The sequence below is a fragment of the Hoplias malabaricus genome, chromosome 13 (genome assembly GCF_029633855.1).
Source record: "Hoplias malabaricus isolate fHopMal1 chromosome 13, fHopMal1.hap1, whole genome shotgun sequence".
Classification (NCBI taxonomy): Eukaryota; Metazoa; Chordata; class Actinopteri; order Characiformes; family Erythrinidae; genus Hoplias; species Hoplias malabaricus.
The window spans coordinates 16,104,731-16,117,325 of record NC_089812.1 but is presented as its reverse complement, the minus strand read 5'-3'; the positions used below and the strand labels follow the sequence as shown (position 1 = coordinate 16,117,325).

The 12,595-nt window shown below is 38.2% G+C and overlaps 1 protein-coding gene across 1 annotated transcript in view; it reads right to left on the bottom strand.

Moving 5' to 3' along the window:
* Window positions 1–12,595, bottom strand: part of slc2a9l2 (solute carrier family 2 member 9, like 2) — a 164,698-nt gene that overhangs the window by 72,180 nt on the left and 79,923 nt on the right. The window contains exons 10-11 of the mRNA XM_066641986.1: window positions 9,170–9,357; window positions 1,622–1,732 (exon numbers count right to left, since the gene is read on the bottom strand). Coding sequence (XP_066498083.1) covers window positions 1,622–1,732; window positions 9,170–9,357 — 299 coding nt within the window. The remainder of the gene's footprint in view (window positions 1–1,621; window positions 1,733–9,169; window positions 9,358–12,595) is intronic.

Genomic DNA, 12,595 nt, shown 5'->3' with positions numbered 1-12,595 from the left:
ACAGTGTGTGTTTATGTGTGTGTGCATGTGTGTGTGTGTGTGTGTGTGTGTGTGTGAGAGAGAGAGAGAGAGAGAGTGAGTGAGAGAGAGAGTGAGAGAGAGCAGGATTTTAGAAAGGTGTTTATTTTTTTAAAATATATGTATTTATTTACAGCATCTGCTGTTAGAAATGTATGTGTTATCTTTGTGAATTCTCATTGTCTAGGCTGAGAAAGTATTTGTGTGTGTGTTTGTGTGTGTGTGTGTGTCTGTTGTGGTGGACCATGCCTTCAGGGATCCATTCAATCTTTGCATTGAATTGCATATATTCAATCTTTGCAATTCATCATTTTCTCTTTTTCACTGTAACTACCAGGTACACGCTGAAATACCTGAAGACGAAATGGGGCGTATGAAATCTACAATTGTAATAGAATTATGTACAATTATCTTCCCTAATTAAAGGTACTGAATATGTTCCCTTCAAGGTACCACCTCAGAATATATAAATATATTTCATGAAGAGCCCTTGAAGGTGAATTGCAATGACCTGGAGACTGGTTTCACTCAGACAGCGTCTCATGAATCAAACTATGCAAATCAAATGACTCGAAACTTGAATATAATGGTGATAAATTTCCTGATTTGAGTCGACAGGCCTGCTTTCTCTGACCATTGGGACAACATTATATCTGTTTTACACACACACACACACACACACACTTGCATCTGAAATACATGTTTTAAGACCCAATTCTTATCAAATGCCTAATTTCTCTTGCAAGGCATTGTCAAATTTACAGCGAGCATATGATGATGCTATCAATTATTATTTGTTAAATGATTAATGTACTCTTCTACTTTTAATAGATGATAAATGAAGCACCTCCACATCCAGATGCACTAGTGATATGGAACAGCATTTTGCAAGCTGCTTTGAGCTTTACAAGACATACATGTTTTTATAGAAATAACAGCAATTCAAGCTATGCCACATGCACAGCTAATTTCAATCATTCATTCATTCATTAAAAGTAACCAGGTATCCAGTTCAGGGTCGAGGTGGGTCTGGAATCATTGGGTGCAAGGTGGGAACACACCCTGGAGGGGCGCATCAGTCCTTCTCAGGGTGTCACAGACTCACACATTCACTCACACACTCATATCCCACCAACATGTGTTTTTGGACGGTGGAGGAAACACACAAGGACATGAGGAGAACACACCAAACTCCTCACAGACAGTCACACAGAGGGGGACTCCAACCCACAACTGCAGGAAACTGGAGCTGTGACAAGGAAACGACCTGCTGCGCCACTGTTTTATGTTTTAACATGCATAGTGTTAATTCTTCAGTTGATTTAATGCTGGCAAATTTGCTGTGGATTTTTGGGATATCTGATGAAAAGGTTAAACTGGGTGAGCAGTACCTGAAATCTGGCATGAACTGTAAAAATAGAATTATTTAAACAGTGTGTCAGAAAGTGATCAGATGAGTTGAGACCCACTAAAGCCCCCTGCATAAGCAAATAGCTAAATTATTCAGCAAACTTTAACAAAAGTTTAAGAGTTGTGTTGTCACATGTGCAGTTACCAAGCAGATATAATCAAAGTGGGATCATTGGTTATAAATCAAACTCACTGATACAATGGCAGCTAATGTCTCGATGCCTCCAGTGCTGAGGGTGATGTAAGGAATCATGGCCTTGTCGAATCCTGCAGCTTCAAATATGCCATTGGTGTAATACCAAATCTGTAAATAACAATAAAAAACAGACATCAGATTTATTACTGCATCACTGGAAATTATGCTATTTATTGTGACTATTCATGTCATAAAAAGATTTCTCTCTGAGGATATACTGAGTATCAAATGCTTGTGGAATAATACCTGTGACAGATGGGCTACATCACACTCCAAACCTGCTTTTAAATGTTTTTGGTTTTCTGTCAGAGCTGTGATGGAGGAACAATGTTACATTCTGTTGCTACCAGTCCACCTTAAATGGTACAGAAGATACAGTACAGTGCTTCAATGCAACTGCTGTAGCATTTTACACAACTCTAGTCTGGATTACCAACATGCATCTCAGCCAAACAGTTCCTCTCACTTCCAAACCCCATTCAGAACCACCAAAACAGCTCATACATGGCTCAGAATAAGCTCATTCAATCCTAACACTGGCAACAATTCTAATTAAGCAAGCATACTGTGATGATGGAGGCTCGAGGAGACGAGAAGGATCTGTTAGCAGGCACTTTATTGAAATGTACCACAAACAGGGCAAAACAAGAGGTGAGAGACAGAGCCAAATAGTCAAAGCCAAAAAGACAGTCCAAAATAAGAGCAAACAAATAAAAAAACTACTACTACAAAAAAGAATAATAATAATTAATTAATTTAAAAAACCTTTTGCACTGAAATGTGGAAATTCTCCATTTTTCTGCCTCCATTCTTCCCCACCTTGAGCCAACTTTCCAAACAAAATAATTTTCGAAAGCATATTTGTAGGTGGTGGAGTGTGGAAAAACCCTGCTCATTAAATACATTTTGTGTGAAAGCAGTGAAAAATGATGCACAGTTTGGTCAGCACAAAATTCAGTTCCACGGGTTGTGAATAGTTCTGACAATTTGACATCAATTTTGACCAAAGCATGTTCATTCACTCATTCATTCATTCATTCATTCATTCATCCATTCATTCATCTTCTGTAATCCCTTCACAATCACTGGGTGCAGGGCAGGAAAACACTGGACAGGACTCCAGTCCACCACAACTAATGCCTGATAGCATTTTAATGAAATGTTACATGGTAATAAATCAAATACTTCCACAGCATGCTTTTTATTGTGTGTGATAAGTGGGATTATAGAAATAAATAGTATTGCTAATTATTACGGTCATGTTGTATGCCTACTGGACTCCAATAGTTACTCTATATTGTGTTTTTATCAATAAACCATTTAGATATAAAGCAGTCTGCTCATAAATGGAATGCAATTGGCCATTTCAGACTGGCCGATCTATAAAAAGCACAATGAAATCTTGGCTATGGCACATTTCAATATCATTAGTAACAATTCAGGCAGCACTAATGGCCATGCGTCCAGCCTCAATGCTGAATTCATGAGCATTAAATGGGTTTTTACACAGATAAATCGGTTCACGGATGAGTATTTGAGGATTATCATAGTTTCTGACAACAAAAAACTGAGAAATATCAAGGCCTGTCATTCATATCTATTTCATAACAAACCAGACAGGAAGACAGTTCGTTAGGATCCAGGCCAGAACTGCGGCTAAACTGTGGAAGGCTCCATTTCTACATTATTAATCGTTTTCATTTCCATTCATTACATTCATTAACATTGCTGGCAGCATCAAAGCTTGCTACAAATGAAAATGAACCTTTGCTGATATCGCTGGTGATAACTAGCATGGTGTAATTGTCCATTAATCTTTTCTCATAAATGTAATTACTAATTGCATAACAATATATAATGTTGTGTAAAAAGACCAGACACCATTTATTTAATCTCTGATCAAAACAGCTTTTAACTAAACCTTTGGACACCTGAATTAAAAGGAATTAAACGAAATTGTAGCTCTTGTTGTTGTAGCCACAGCTTCTGCTCCTCAGAGAAGGATTTGGGATAAATATTGGAATATTTTAGTTTGGATGTGATGGTGTCCAACCTTGGTGTCACAAAGTCAATCCAAGTCATCCCAGTGGTATGGTTATGGCATTAGGGAAAAGAACAACTGCCATTCTAAAGTTTCAAGGCCGTTTAGAAAGGAAAACGGCAGGGGCTCTTTCCATTTTTGCCTTTCACTTGAGTAGGTAAATGTTTTGTGACATCACATACAATTGGTTTGTGAGTTTTAAACTGATAAACTGGAATAACAGTTGCTTCAAAAGGTTTAAAAAGCTGTAGTGTTAGATTCGGCTTTTAAGGCAGAACAGAGATTTCAAGAAGCTGATGAATAATGCTACTAAGACTTATAAATGGGCATATGTAAGGTGGAACGACTACGAAAATTGTGAATAAGAAGCACAGTTCTGCCTCCTAAATGATATTTATGATGAAAGGGAAAATCGATAAGTAACACCAGCCTTGTCTAGTCAAAATATTTAAGTGGATTTGGACAGTAAAGGCTTCTAAATGCAGGGAAATGGCAGCCGCTCATTCACATTTTTGCCTTTCTCTTGCATAGGTAGATGTTTTAGTGAAATGATGAACACTTTTCTGTATAAACATGTTGATTAAGGCACATTCTTCTTTGCTATTACTGCCCAAAGTTCTTAAACTTGTCTCTTGCTTGTTCATTCAGTTTTACTCAAATTGGCAACCTGGTCGAGCTTCACATCTGGGGAGAAGTGGGAAGGAGGCAGACAGTTCTCTCCACTATTTTTAAACTGTACTATAGTTCCGATTTTAAACACTTGGTGTCAATATTACAGCTTGCTCCTTGAAGTATTTATCCTCATTTCAGTTTTGAAAAGGTTTATTGTTATTGGTGCAACTTAAATGCCATAATATGGCCCTTTAAATGGCCCTGGGCTCAAATTTAAATAAAAAAAATATTACAAACTTCTACAACCTGAGAACAGTTCCAGAAGTTTGCACTGAGAGCCCTGTAATTACTGAATAATAACCTTTAGTTTGTAATAAGCCTGAAATTTTAAGCAGATCCCTGATTATAATTTTCCTGCGCTCTGACACTGACAAATACCATCTTTGCTCTGTAGTTTAACTATGTAATAACATTTCAAAAATAGATAATAATACCTCTAGACATCTTAAGGTTAAACAGATGTGAGTTCAGGTCAGTGGATGTAATTCACCAGCTGTGACCAGCAGACCAGAGGCTAACAAGGTTCTGAGGAGGAGAGATTTATTCACTGCAGGGTTTAGATCAGTCCTCGCTGCTGCTCAGGGATAGGCTAACACAGGGCAAAGGTCAAGGCTTGCAGTGACTCTAAGTAATAAGACATGTCACTGATCAAATTTCATCAATTTATTAAGTAAATAATGAATTCATTCATCTTCTGTAACCACTTCACCCTGATCAGTTTATCCAGAACCGACTGGGAATCACTGGGCAAAAGGCAGGAACACACACTGGACAGAGCACCACACACTCACCCTGTCACTCACACAATCACCCAGTCACACACTCACGGTTTTCCGCTCCCACAGCTCCCTCTGAAATGTACACTTTACACTCGCACCTGTGGACAATTAGGACTAGCGAATACACCTACATGTCTTTATGAATTCAGCACCTCATACACTGTCGCTCCTACTCTACTGAACCCTACTAGACCCTATTGTACTCTACTGGTCTCTACATGATTGTACTCGTCTCTACTGGACTCTACTGGACCCTATTGGACTCTACTGGACTCTACTGAACCCTATTGGACTCTACTCTCTGTTTGGTCCCTGGATGGTTTTCTGCTCCCACAGCTCCCTCCTGAAACTGTGTCGTCTCAAATCCTTGTCTCTAAAGGGTACAGCGGGCTTTGAAATCCACAACAACTGCAGAGATAATATTAAACCTTGTTTACTTATTGTGTATTAGCATGTTGTTGTTGTGGTTTGGGACTAAACAAAGCTCTGTCTTCAGTTCAGACAGATGAGTATAGTTTGTTCCTTTCTTGTCGCAGCATCCAGCTCTCACTGGATTCTTTGATGTGTTAGAACCTCTTCAAAAGACCACGCCATAATTTTACAAGCTGGAGAGTTAGCGCTGGATGTCTGCATTGCGTGGAGTTGAGTGAAGACTCTCTCTGGACAATCAGTGATCTGCAAGTGTTAGGGTTATGGTTAGGCCCAGTTAGAGGACAAGGACCAAATTTATCTGATGGAGAAGCAGAAAATATGAGTCGTAAGTGGTTTGTCCAAGGCATCACTCCAGAGAACCTCTTCTGACTGCTTTACTGTGAAGAGTGCCAGTGTGTAGTGTGTAATGAGTAGACATTTGAGCTAATCTCCTCCTGAGAATTAATGAAGCATAATCAGGATTCAGAGCAGTAGCTCCAGTGAGAAGCTGAGAGCTCTTATCCACTGTCAAACTGCCAACAATTGAAGTTGTGCCACTTCTCCTTTAACCTCCAGTGCTCTCCCCTCTCCTCTGGCTGTGTTTATATAGGTCAGCTTTATAAATCACCAGCTGCTTTTCTGATTATATCCAGGATTTATAATAGATGACCAATCTGTGGTCATGAATATGTAAAGTGGCCACGTTATGAACGTCTCACAGGTGCTTTTGTAAATCTTAATACATGTGTGATAAGCTGGAGGAGACAAACAGAATAAACCTGTTCCGTGGTGATGATGGTGAGAATGAAGTATGGCTTGATTATACAGTGACAAAACAATGTTTCTAATCATTCTGCCAGTCAGAAAAAGAAGAGTAGAGAAGATGAGCAAATTCAAGAAAAGAACAAAACGTAACAGAGGGAAAGAGAAGAGGAAAAAAAGACAAGAAAAGAAAAGAGAACAGATGAGAAGCTTCGAGCAGAAAGAGAAGGAAAAGAAAGTGAGAAGAAAGCATCCTTGACATTCTGTTTTATTGCATCATCTATTTATTCTACATATGTTTGCTTTTCAGTATATCCTTCCTATGCTGATTTTAATTCATTGTTATTTTACTCTGTTGCTTGTTTGCTTTAATCTGTAGCAAACGTTTCTCCTTTCTTTATTATGCTGTAAACCATTTCATGCTCTTATATCACGTGGCAGGCTTTTTTTTCTCTTCCTTACATTCCGTTCAATATGTTTATTATCCTACTCCAGTGTAAAGCACTTTGGGCAATGGCAGTTTATATTAAATGCGCTCAATAAATAAATATTATTTACTAAATCAGAGAGGAACTGAAATAAACAGAGGTAGAGATTCCCCTCATTCTTCTGTTTATGTTTTAATCTAAATGGAGGGACAAGGTTTCAAGCGGCCTTTGGCTTCTCAATTAATTTTCCAATACACCAGTTGTCAGCTGAACTCGCAAATCACTGTGTGAGGGCAGAGGGGAGAATTGAGGTAGGAACTCTGAGATCTGCCTTCCTGCTTGGATTTTCAAGCTCCACTGACAAGAAATATATTGGAAACTTAATTGAAGTGGGATTTTCAGCAGTTGCCCCATAAGAACAGCATTTACACATTTGCGTTTGCTGCGGTGAAATTCGGACACAGCTGCACATTGCACAGTTCCTTATTCCTTCACTATTTTCCACAATTCAGAACTGCAGTACAAACATCAAAGCCAGGAAACAGGACATGAGGAATTATAAAGTCAGCACGAAAGTGTTAAACAAATCGAAAGTATCCTCTATTTCATATTCTTCAAAGTAGCTCTTTCTTGCTTTTGATGCAGCTTTACATGCTCTTGATCATTCTCTGAACAGGAGCCTCCTGGGATACTTTCCGACAGTCTGGGAAAAGATCTACATATCTGAGACTGCATATCTGAGAGAGGTATTTCAAACCTACTTTTAAAATTTAGACCTCTGTCGGTTTGTCCGACACTGGCCCTCATGCTTCAAAGCAGCAAAATAATCAAATCTAATCATAAAATGAGCAAATGCAACGTTCAACCACATTCTGATATTCAGTTGATTGTTTTTTATCACATCTTTTGGCAAACGCCAAACGTATGGTGCTTGTAAATCTGAGGGTAAAATTATATGAACATGAAGATTGGCTTGATTCGGAGTTAAATCATTCAAAACAGCAACAGCAATCTATAATAAAAATACAAGAGAGGCAAGATAATAGACAATAACCATATTAATAAGATTTTGTGAACATCGTAACCCAGTACAAAATTAGATGTTGTTAAAACACAAAGCTGTACCTGTATTTAAATTTGACTGATAAAACCCCACCCCCACAAAAAACAATAAACACAGCTAGTGGTGTAACAGCCTTTGATGCCCTGCAATAAAACCTTGTTTAAATAAATATACTATTCTAGTAAAATACTCAAATGACCCAACCAATATTCTCATCTTAATGAAGGCTAGAATGTTTTTTCATTCATTCATTCACTGTCTGTACATGCTTATCCAGTTCAGGGTCACAGTGGTTCCGGAGCCTACCAGGAATCACTGGGTTCAAAGCAGTCTAAGACATTTTATTTATTATTCTTTTTTTGTAATATTACGTTTAGTAGATGGTGAGAGACCTACATTCTTAAGTTTTTGCATTGATAAATGTTCTTTTTAAACCCTAGGACCCTGCATATACATATAGTGCAGTTTCTTTCAGTTGCATTTAAACAGTAATTATGTGACATAGCCATATTCAATATGTTGTTTTCTTTTCTAAAGACCCTTGGCTACTCAAATATGTAATTACTTGAGGTTTAAATTCTAACTGATATTTGATATTTTCTTAAAATTGGCCATGTTTTGACCAAAATTTTACAAAGTGCCTGTTTCTCAACGTACAGCCTTCAAAACATATTCTCAGAAATCTTTGCAGAAATTGTTAGTCTGGGGTGTCTGTTGGAAACATAAGCATTTTTGATGATAATGTGTATACATATGCATATTGTACATAATGTACATAAATAAGTAGCAAAGTCATCATCATCATCATCATCTTTTTTTTCTGCTTTTCCATTTCAGGGGTCGCAGTGAAGTAACAAAGTTGATCAACTTATTTTTCTTGATATTCTAAGCTCTAGGATGTATGACTGATGGTCACAGCAGGCCCAGACTGAAGCATTTTGTTCAGGGCCAATATGGACAATATTCCAACAAATAAAAATTGTTTTTTATTCATTTTACTCAGCTGCTTATAATAGTAATTATTATTAGTTATTATAATATTTTAAGTTTTTTTTTTAAACAGTCCTCTCATTAAGTTTGTCAAAGTTGTGAGCCAAGGCCCATCCTCATGTGCATATGAATGAATACTCATTTTATATATTTTATATTTAGCCGCATATTGCAGAACAGTTTAAAATGGTTTAACTGTTTGGAAAGAGCTAAAGAAATATCCTTCTTCTGTCATGTAATTATTCTAAATTTGAAAGAATTACGACCACACGGCCTGACATAAAAACTCCTAGTTTGTGATGGTCCTTGGTGAAGATTCTTGTTTGCTGGAAGGCATTAATGACTACAGAAGCATGAGTGTGAGGTGTGTTAATGTGTTAGTGCTAGTTTAACACTCACAGCATTGAGGCCACAGAGCTGGTAGCAGGCCATCGTCACAATAACGGTGATGGTCTGCCATCGGACAGCTCGATTCCTGAAGAGGTCCAGTGCTGAAGCCATCCGCAGTGTGTTCTGAGCCCTGCTCTCTGCATGGACCTCCTCCAACTCAGCAGAAACATCCCTCTTACCCAGGAAGGCCCTGAATGCTGCGGAGGAGAGAGACACGAGAGAGCACTGATAAGGGAACAAAAGAAAGAACGAAACATGAAAGGAAGAGAGACAGAAGAAGGACAAAAGAGAAAGATATTGAGACTGAGATGAACCACAGACACTGAATAAAGCAATCTGTAAGAATCATGCTTTTCATCCTTATGTGATTAGAATTATTAATTCCACAGATGTGCTCCCGGTTCGTGAGGATTAAAAGTCGCAGGGATGCAATGGAATGGCCCAAAATCAGATTAAGCAGAGAATTAGTTTCTTGTCATTGTCACCCCATGGCAGGCCACTGCTCAGGACTTATCTCTCATTAAAGTCTTGTCAGAAATTATAATTAGGAGGAGGTACGAAGAGAGAATCCTGAATAACTCAATTCTTGGAGATGAGAGAAGTCATCAACAATGTCTTATAGAACGTGTTTGATGTTTCATTAACAGTCCCTGCACTACCTCCCCCACCCAAGCTATGTCTGCATCTTTAAGCCTCAATAGGAATAATGTCAATGTGCAAAAGTCAGAGACCACCCTTCATTTATATAATACCTCCTTTGACATAAATAACTTGTACGTGCCGACCTGTTTTGAGTGGTCCGACTCACCACGCTGTATCATGTGAAAAGCTAAACTTGTAAATATGAGGGACATCAAAGCTTGCATTCTGGAACCTTCCTTTTGTTACTTATCTTTCTGTAACCAAGTGATTAAAATTAATTTCTTTTTTGTTTATTATGTTTCTACACTCTTAGAAAAACTCACTGAGGTGGTACTTTTTGCCGTCACTGTGTTATTACCCTCAAGGGTACATCTACAATACCTTCAGTTAAGTATCTTAATTGTACCATATTCTATTATAATTGTATGCTTTCATATGCCCACTTTCATCTCCAAGACTTATATTATGTTCTATTATTTTACACAGATCTATAATGATAGATTACAGATATCCCCCCTCTTCATCTGGAGAAGAGAATGTAATGAACCTTTAGGGAACACAACTGGACTTTAACACCACTGCTGTACCTTTAAAAGGGATATTACACTGTTTCTACATTTAGTGACAATAATGTACCTATACAGTACCTCTTTTTCTGAGTGTGCAGGACAAAAAACCTGATTTATTCTGATTATTCAGCCCATGGGAGTGCTGAACTCAGAGGGTTAAGATGTCAAATATCAGAATAAGCATCCACAACCAGAGTTCAATAAATGACTAAAGATTTGTATGTGTTACTCTCTGTTTGGAACATTACCCATTCCTAAACTTTGAAGTCTAGATTTATTTTTAGCAATTATTATTTGTGTAGATTTCTGTGCTACAGAACTGTACAACTGTAGAGCAACATCCATTAACTCTGCAGTGAGTTAGAGCACATTTGTGATCCAGAACTAATCAGCCATTACCAGTACATGACCTAATGGCTGTACACCATCATATCCTCATTGAAATATCTCAGAATCTAATGCAAAGCCTTTCCAGATGATAGGAAGCTGTTACTGCAGCAAAGGGGGCTAATTTCTTATCACTATCTTTGAGTAAAGGCCTGTCACAATATGCAATTTTTCTGATGGATATTTTGTCCCAGAAATAATTGTGAGAAATTATATTAAAGTTATTTTAAGGCCATTTTATGCCACTGATGTAAAGATTATAAAGTAGTATAATAACGCAATTACACTGCTTCAAAAAAGCAATTAACTTTTGGCAGAAATTTAGTTATTAGGAATACTCAGACATTGGAATGGATATCTAATAATGTTTAAATATACACTTCAAAAAATAAAACCTAAATAAAATGAAACGTATTTGTATGGTTTGTTTTTTGCTAATTAATCTACAGTATATAACGGCCCCAGACCAGAGTGGCCAGAGAACAGAAACAGTGGCTAAAATACTGCAGATGTTCATTCTTATGTAAACAAACACACCAGTAAAAACAATGGGAGATATTAAGGTCAGTAAAAACGATTGAGGAAATGTCAATATACTGTACGATGACTTGCTCACTTATTAATTTACATTTTGTTTTAATTCTCAACTTCTGTAAAACTGATTTGTGACACCACAAGCTATAGAAATAACTTTGAAGTGAGTGAAATACATAATATAATTATTGTGACTTGAGTACAGAAAAATACAAGTGTCCACACAATTTGATCATGAGAATATCATTTGAAAGTCCTCTACCACACCATCACAACTGGCCCCCTGTCACTGATCAGCTTCTCTGTGACACACCCACAGAGCTCGTCTGAAGCACAGTCTGGTGGAAACGGCATGTGAGAGATTAAAACTCTGTTTCATGCTGGTTTGGACAAGGTTTGGAGGTGGTCATGCACTGTGAGGGGCTTAACCAACGCTCATACTGAGTAAGTGTGTGTGTGTGTGTGTGTGTGTGTGTGTGTGAGAGAGAGAGAGAGAGAGAGAGAGAGAGAGACAGGAAGAGCAAATATGCTTGAGTAATTGATCGTTTTTTTTCCATGCCAGTCTATCATCACCATATCTCTACAACCCCATATGTACCGGTCATATTTGTAAGCCTATACACACACTAAATATAAATATTTTACCACATTTCCTTGTAGGGCGGCATGGTGGCGCAGCAGGTAGTGTTGCAATCACACAGCTCCAGGGACCTGGAGGTTGTGGGTTCGTGTCCCACTCCGGGTGACTGTCTGTGAGGAGTTTTGTGTGTTCTCCCAGTGTTCCTGTGGGTTTCCTCCCAGTCCAAAAAAACATGTTGGTAGGTGGATTGGTGAACCAAAAGTGTGTGTGGTAGGTGTGTGTGTGTGTGTGTGTGTGTGTGTGTCACTGGTGTCCCTCCAGGGTGAGGACCCAATGATTCCAGGCAGGCTCCGGACCCACCGCGACCCTGAAAGTGGTTACAGACAACGAATGAATGAATGAATTAATATTTCCCTTAACTCCTACAGCGGATGGGAACCGATGTGGTCAAGTCTGGCCCCTTGCTACCAAACCAGCTTCAGGTTAGGTTTTCTGAAACAGGAGATCAGCACTTAAAACAGCTACTCAGTGTTCAACAGTGTTTATTTCCTAATGCTATTGCAGTAAGGGCCCTAAAGAAAATCCATATTTGCAGATAAACTGAGTCCATGTCTACAAAACGTCACAGCAGGAAGTTTGTCACATATTTCTGTGATATTATTGGCTGTTGCAAAGCAAAAATCAGATTAGTGCTGAGTTCATTAAATGATCCGATTTATCCAA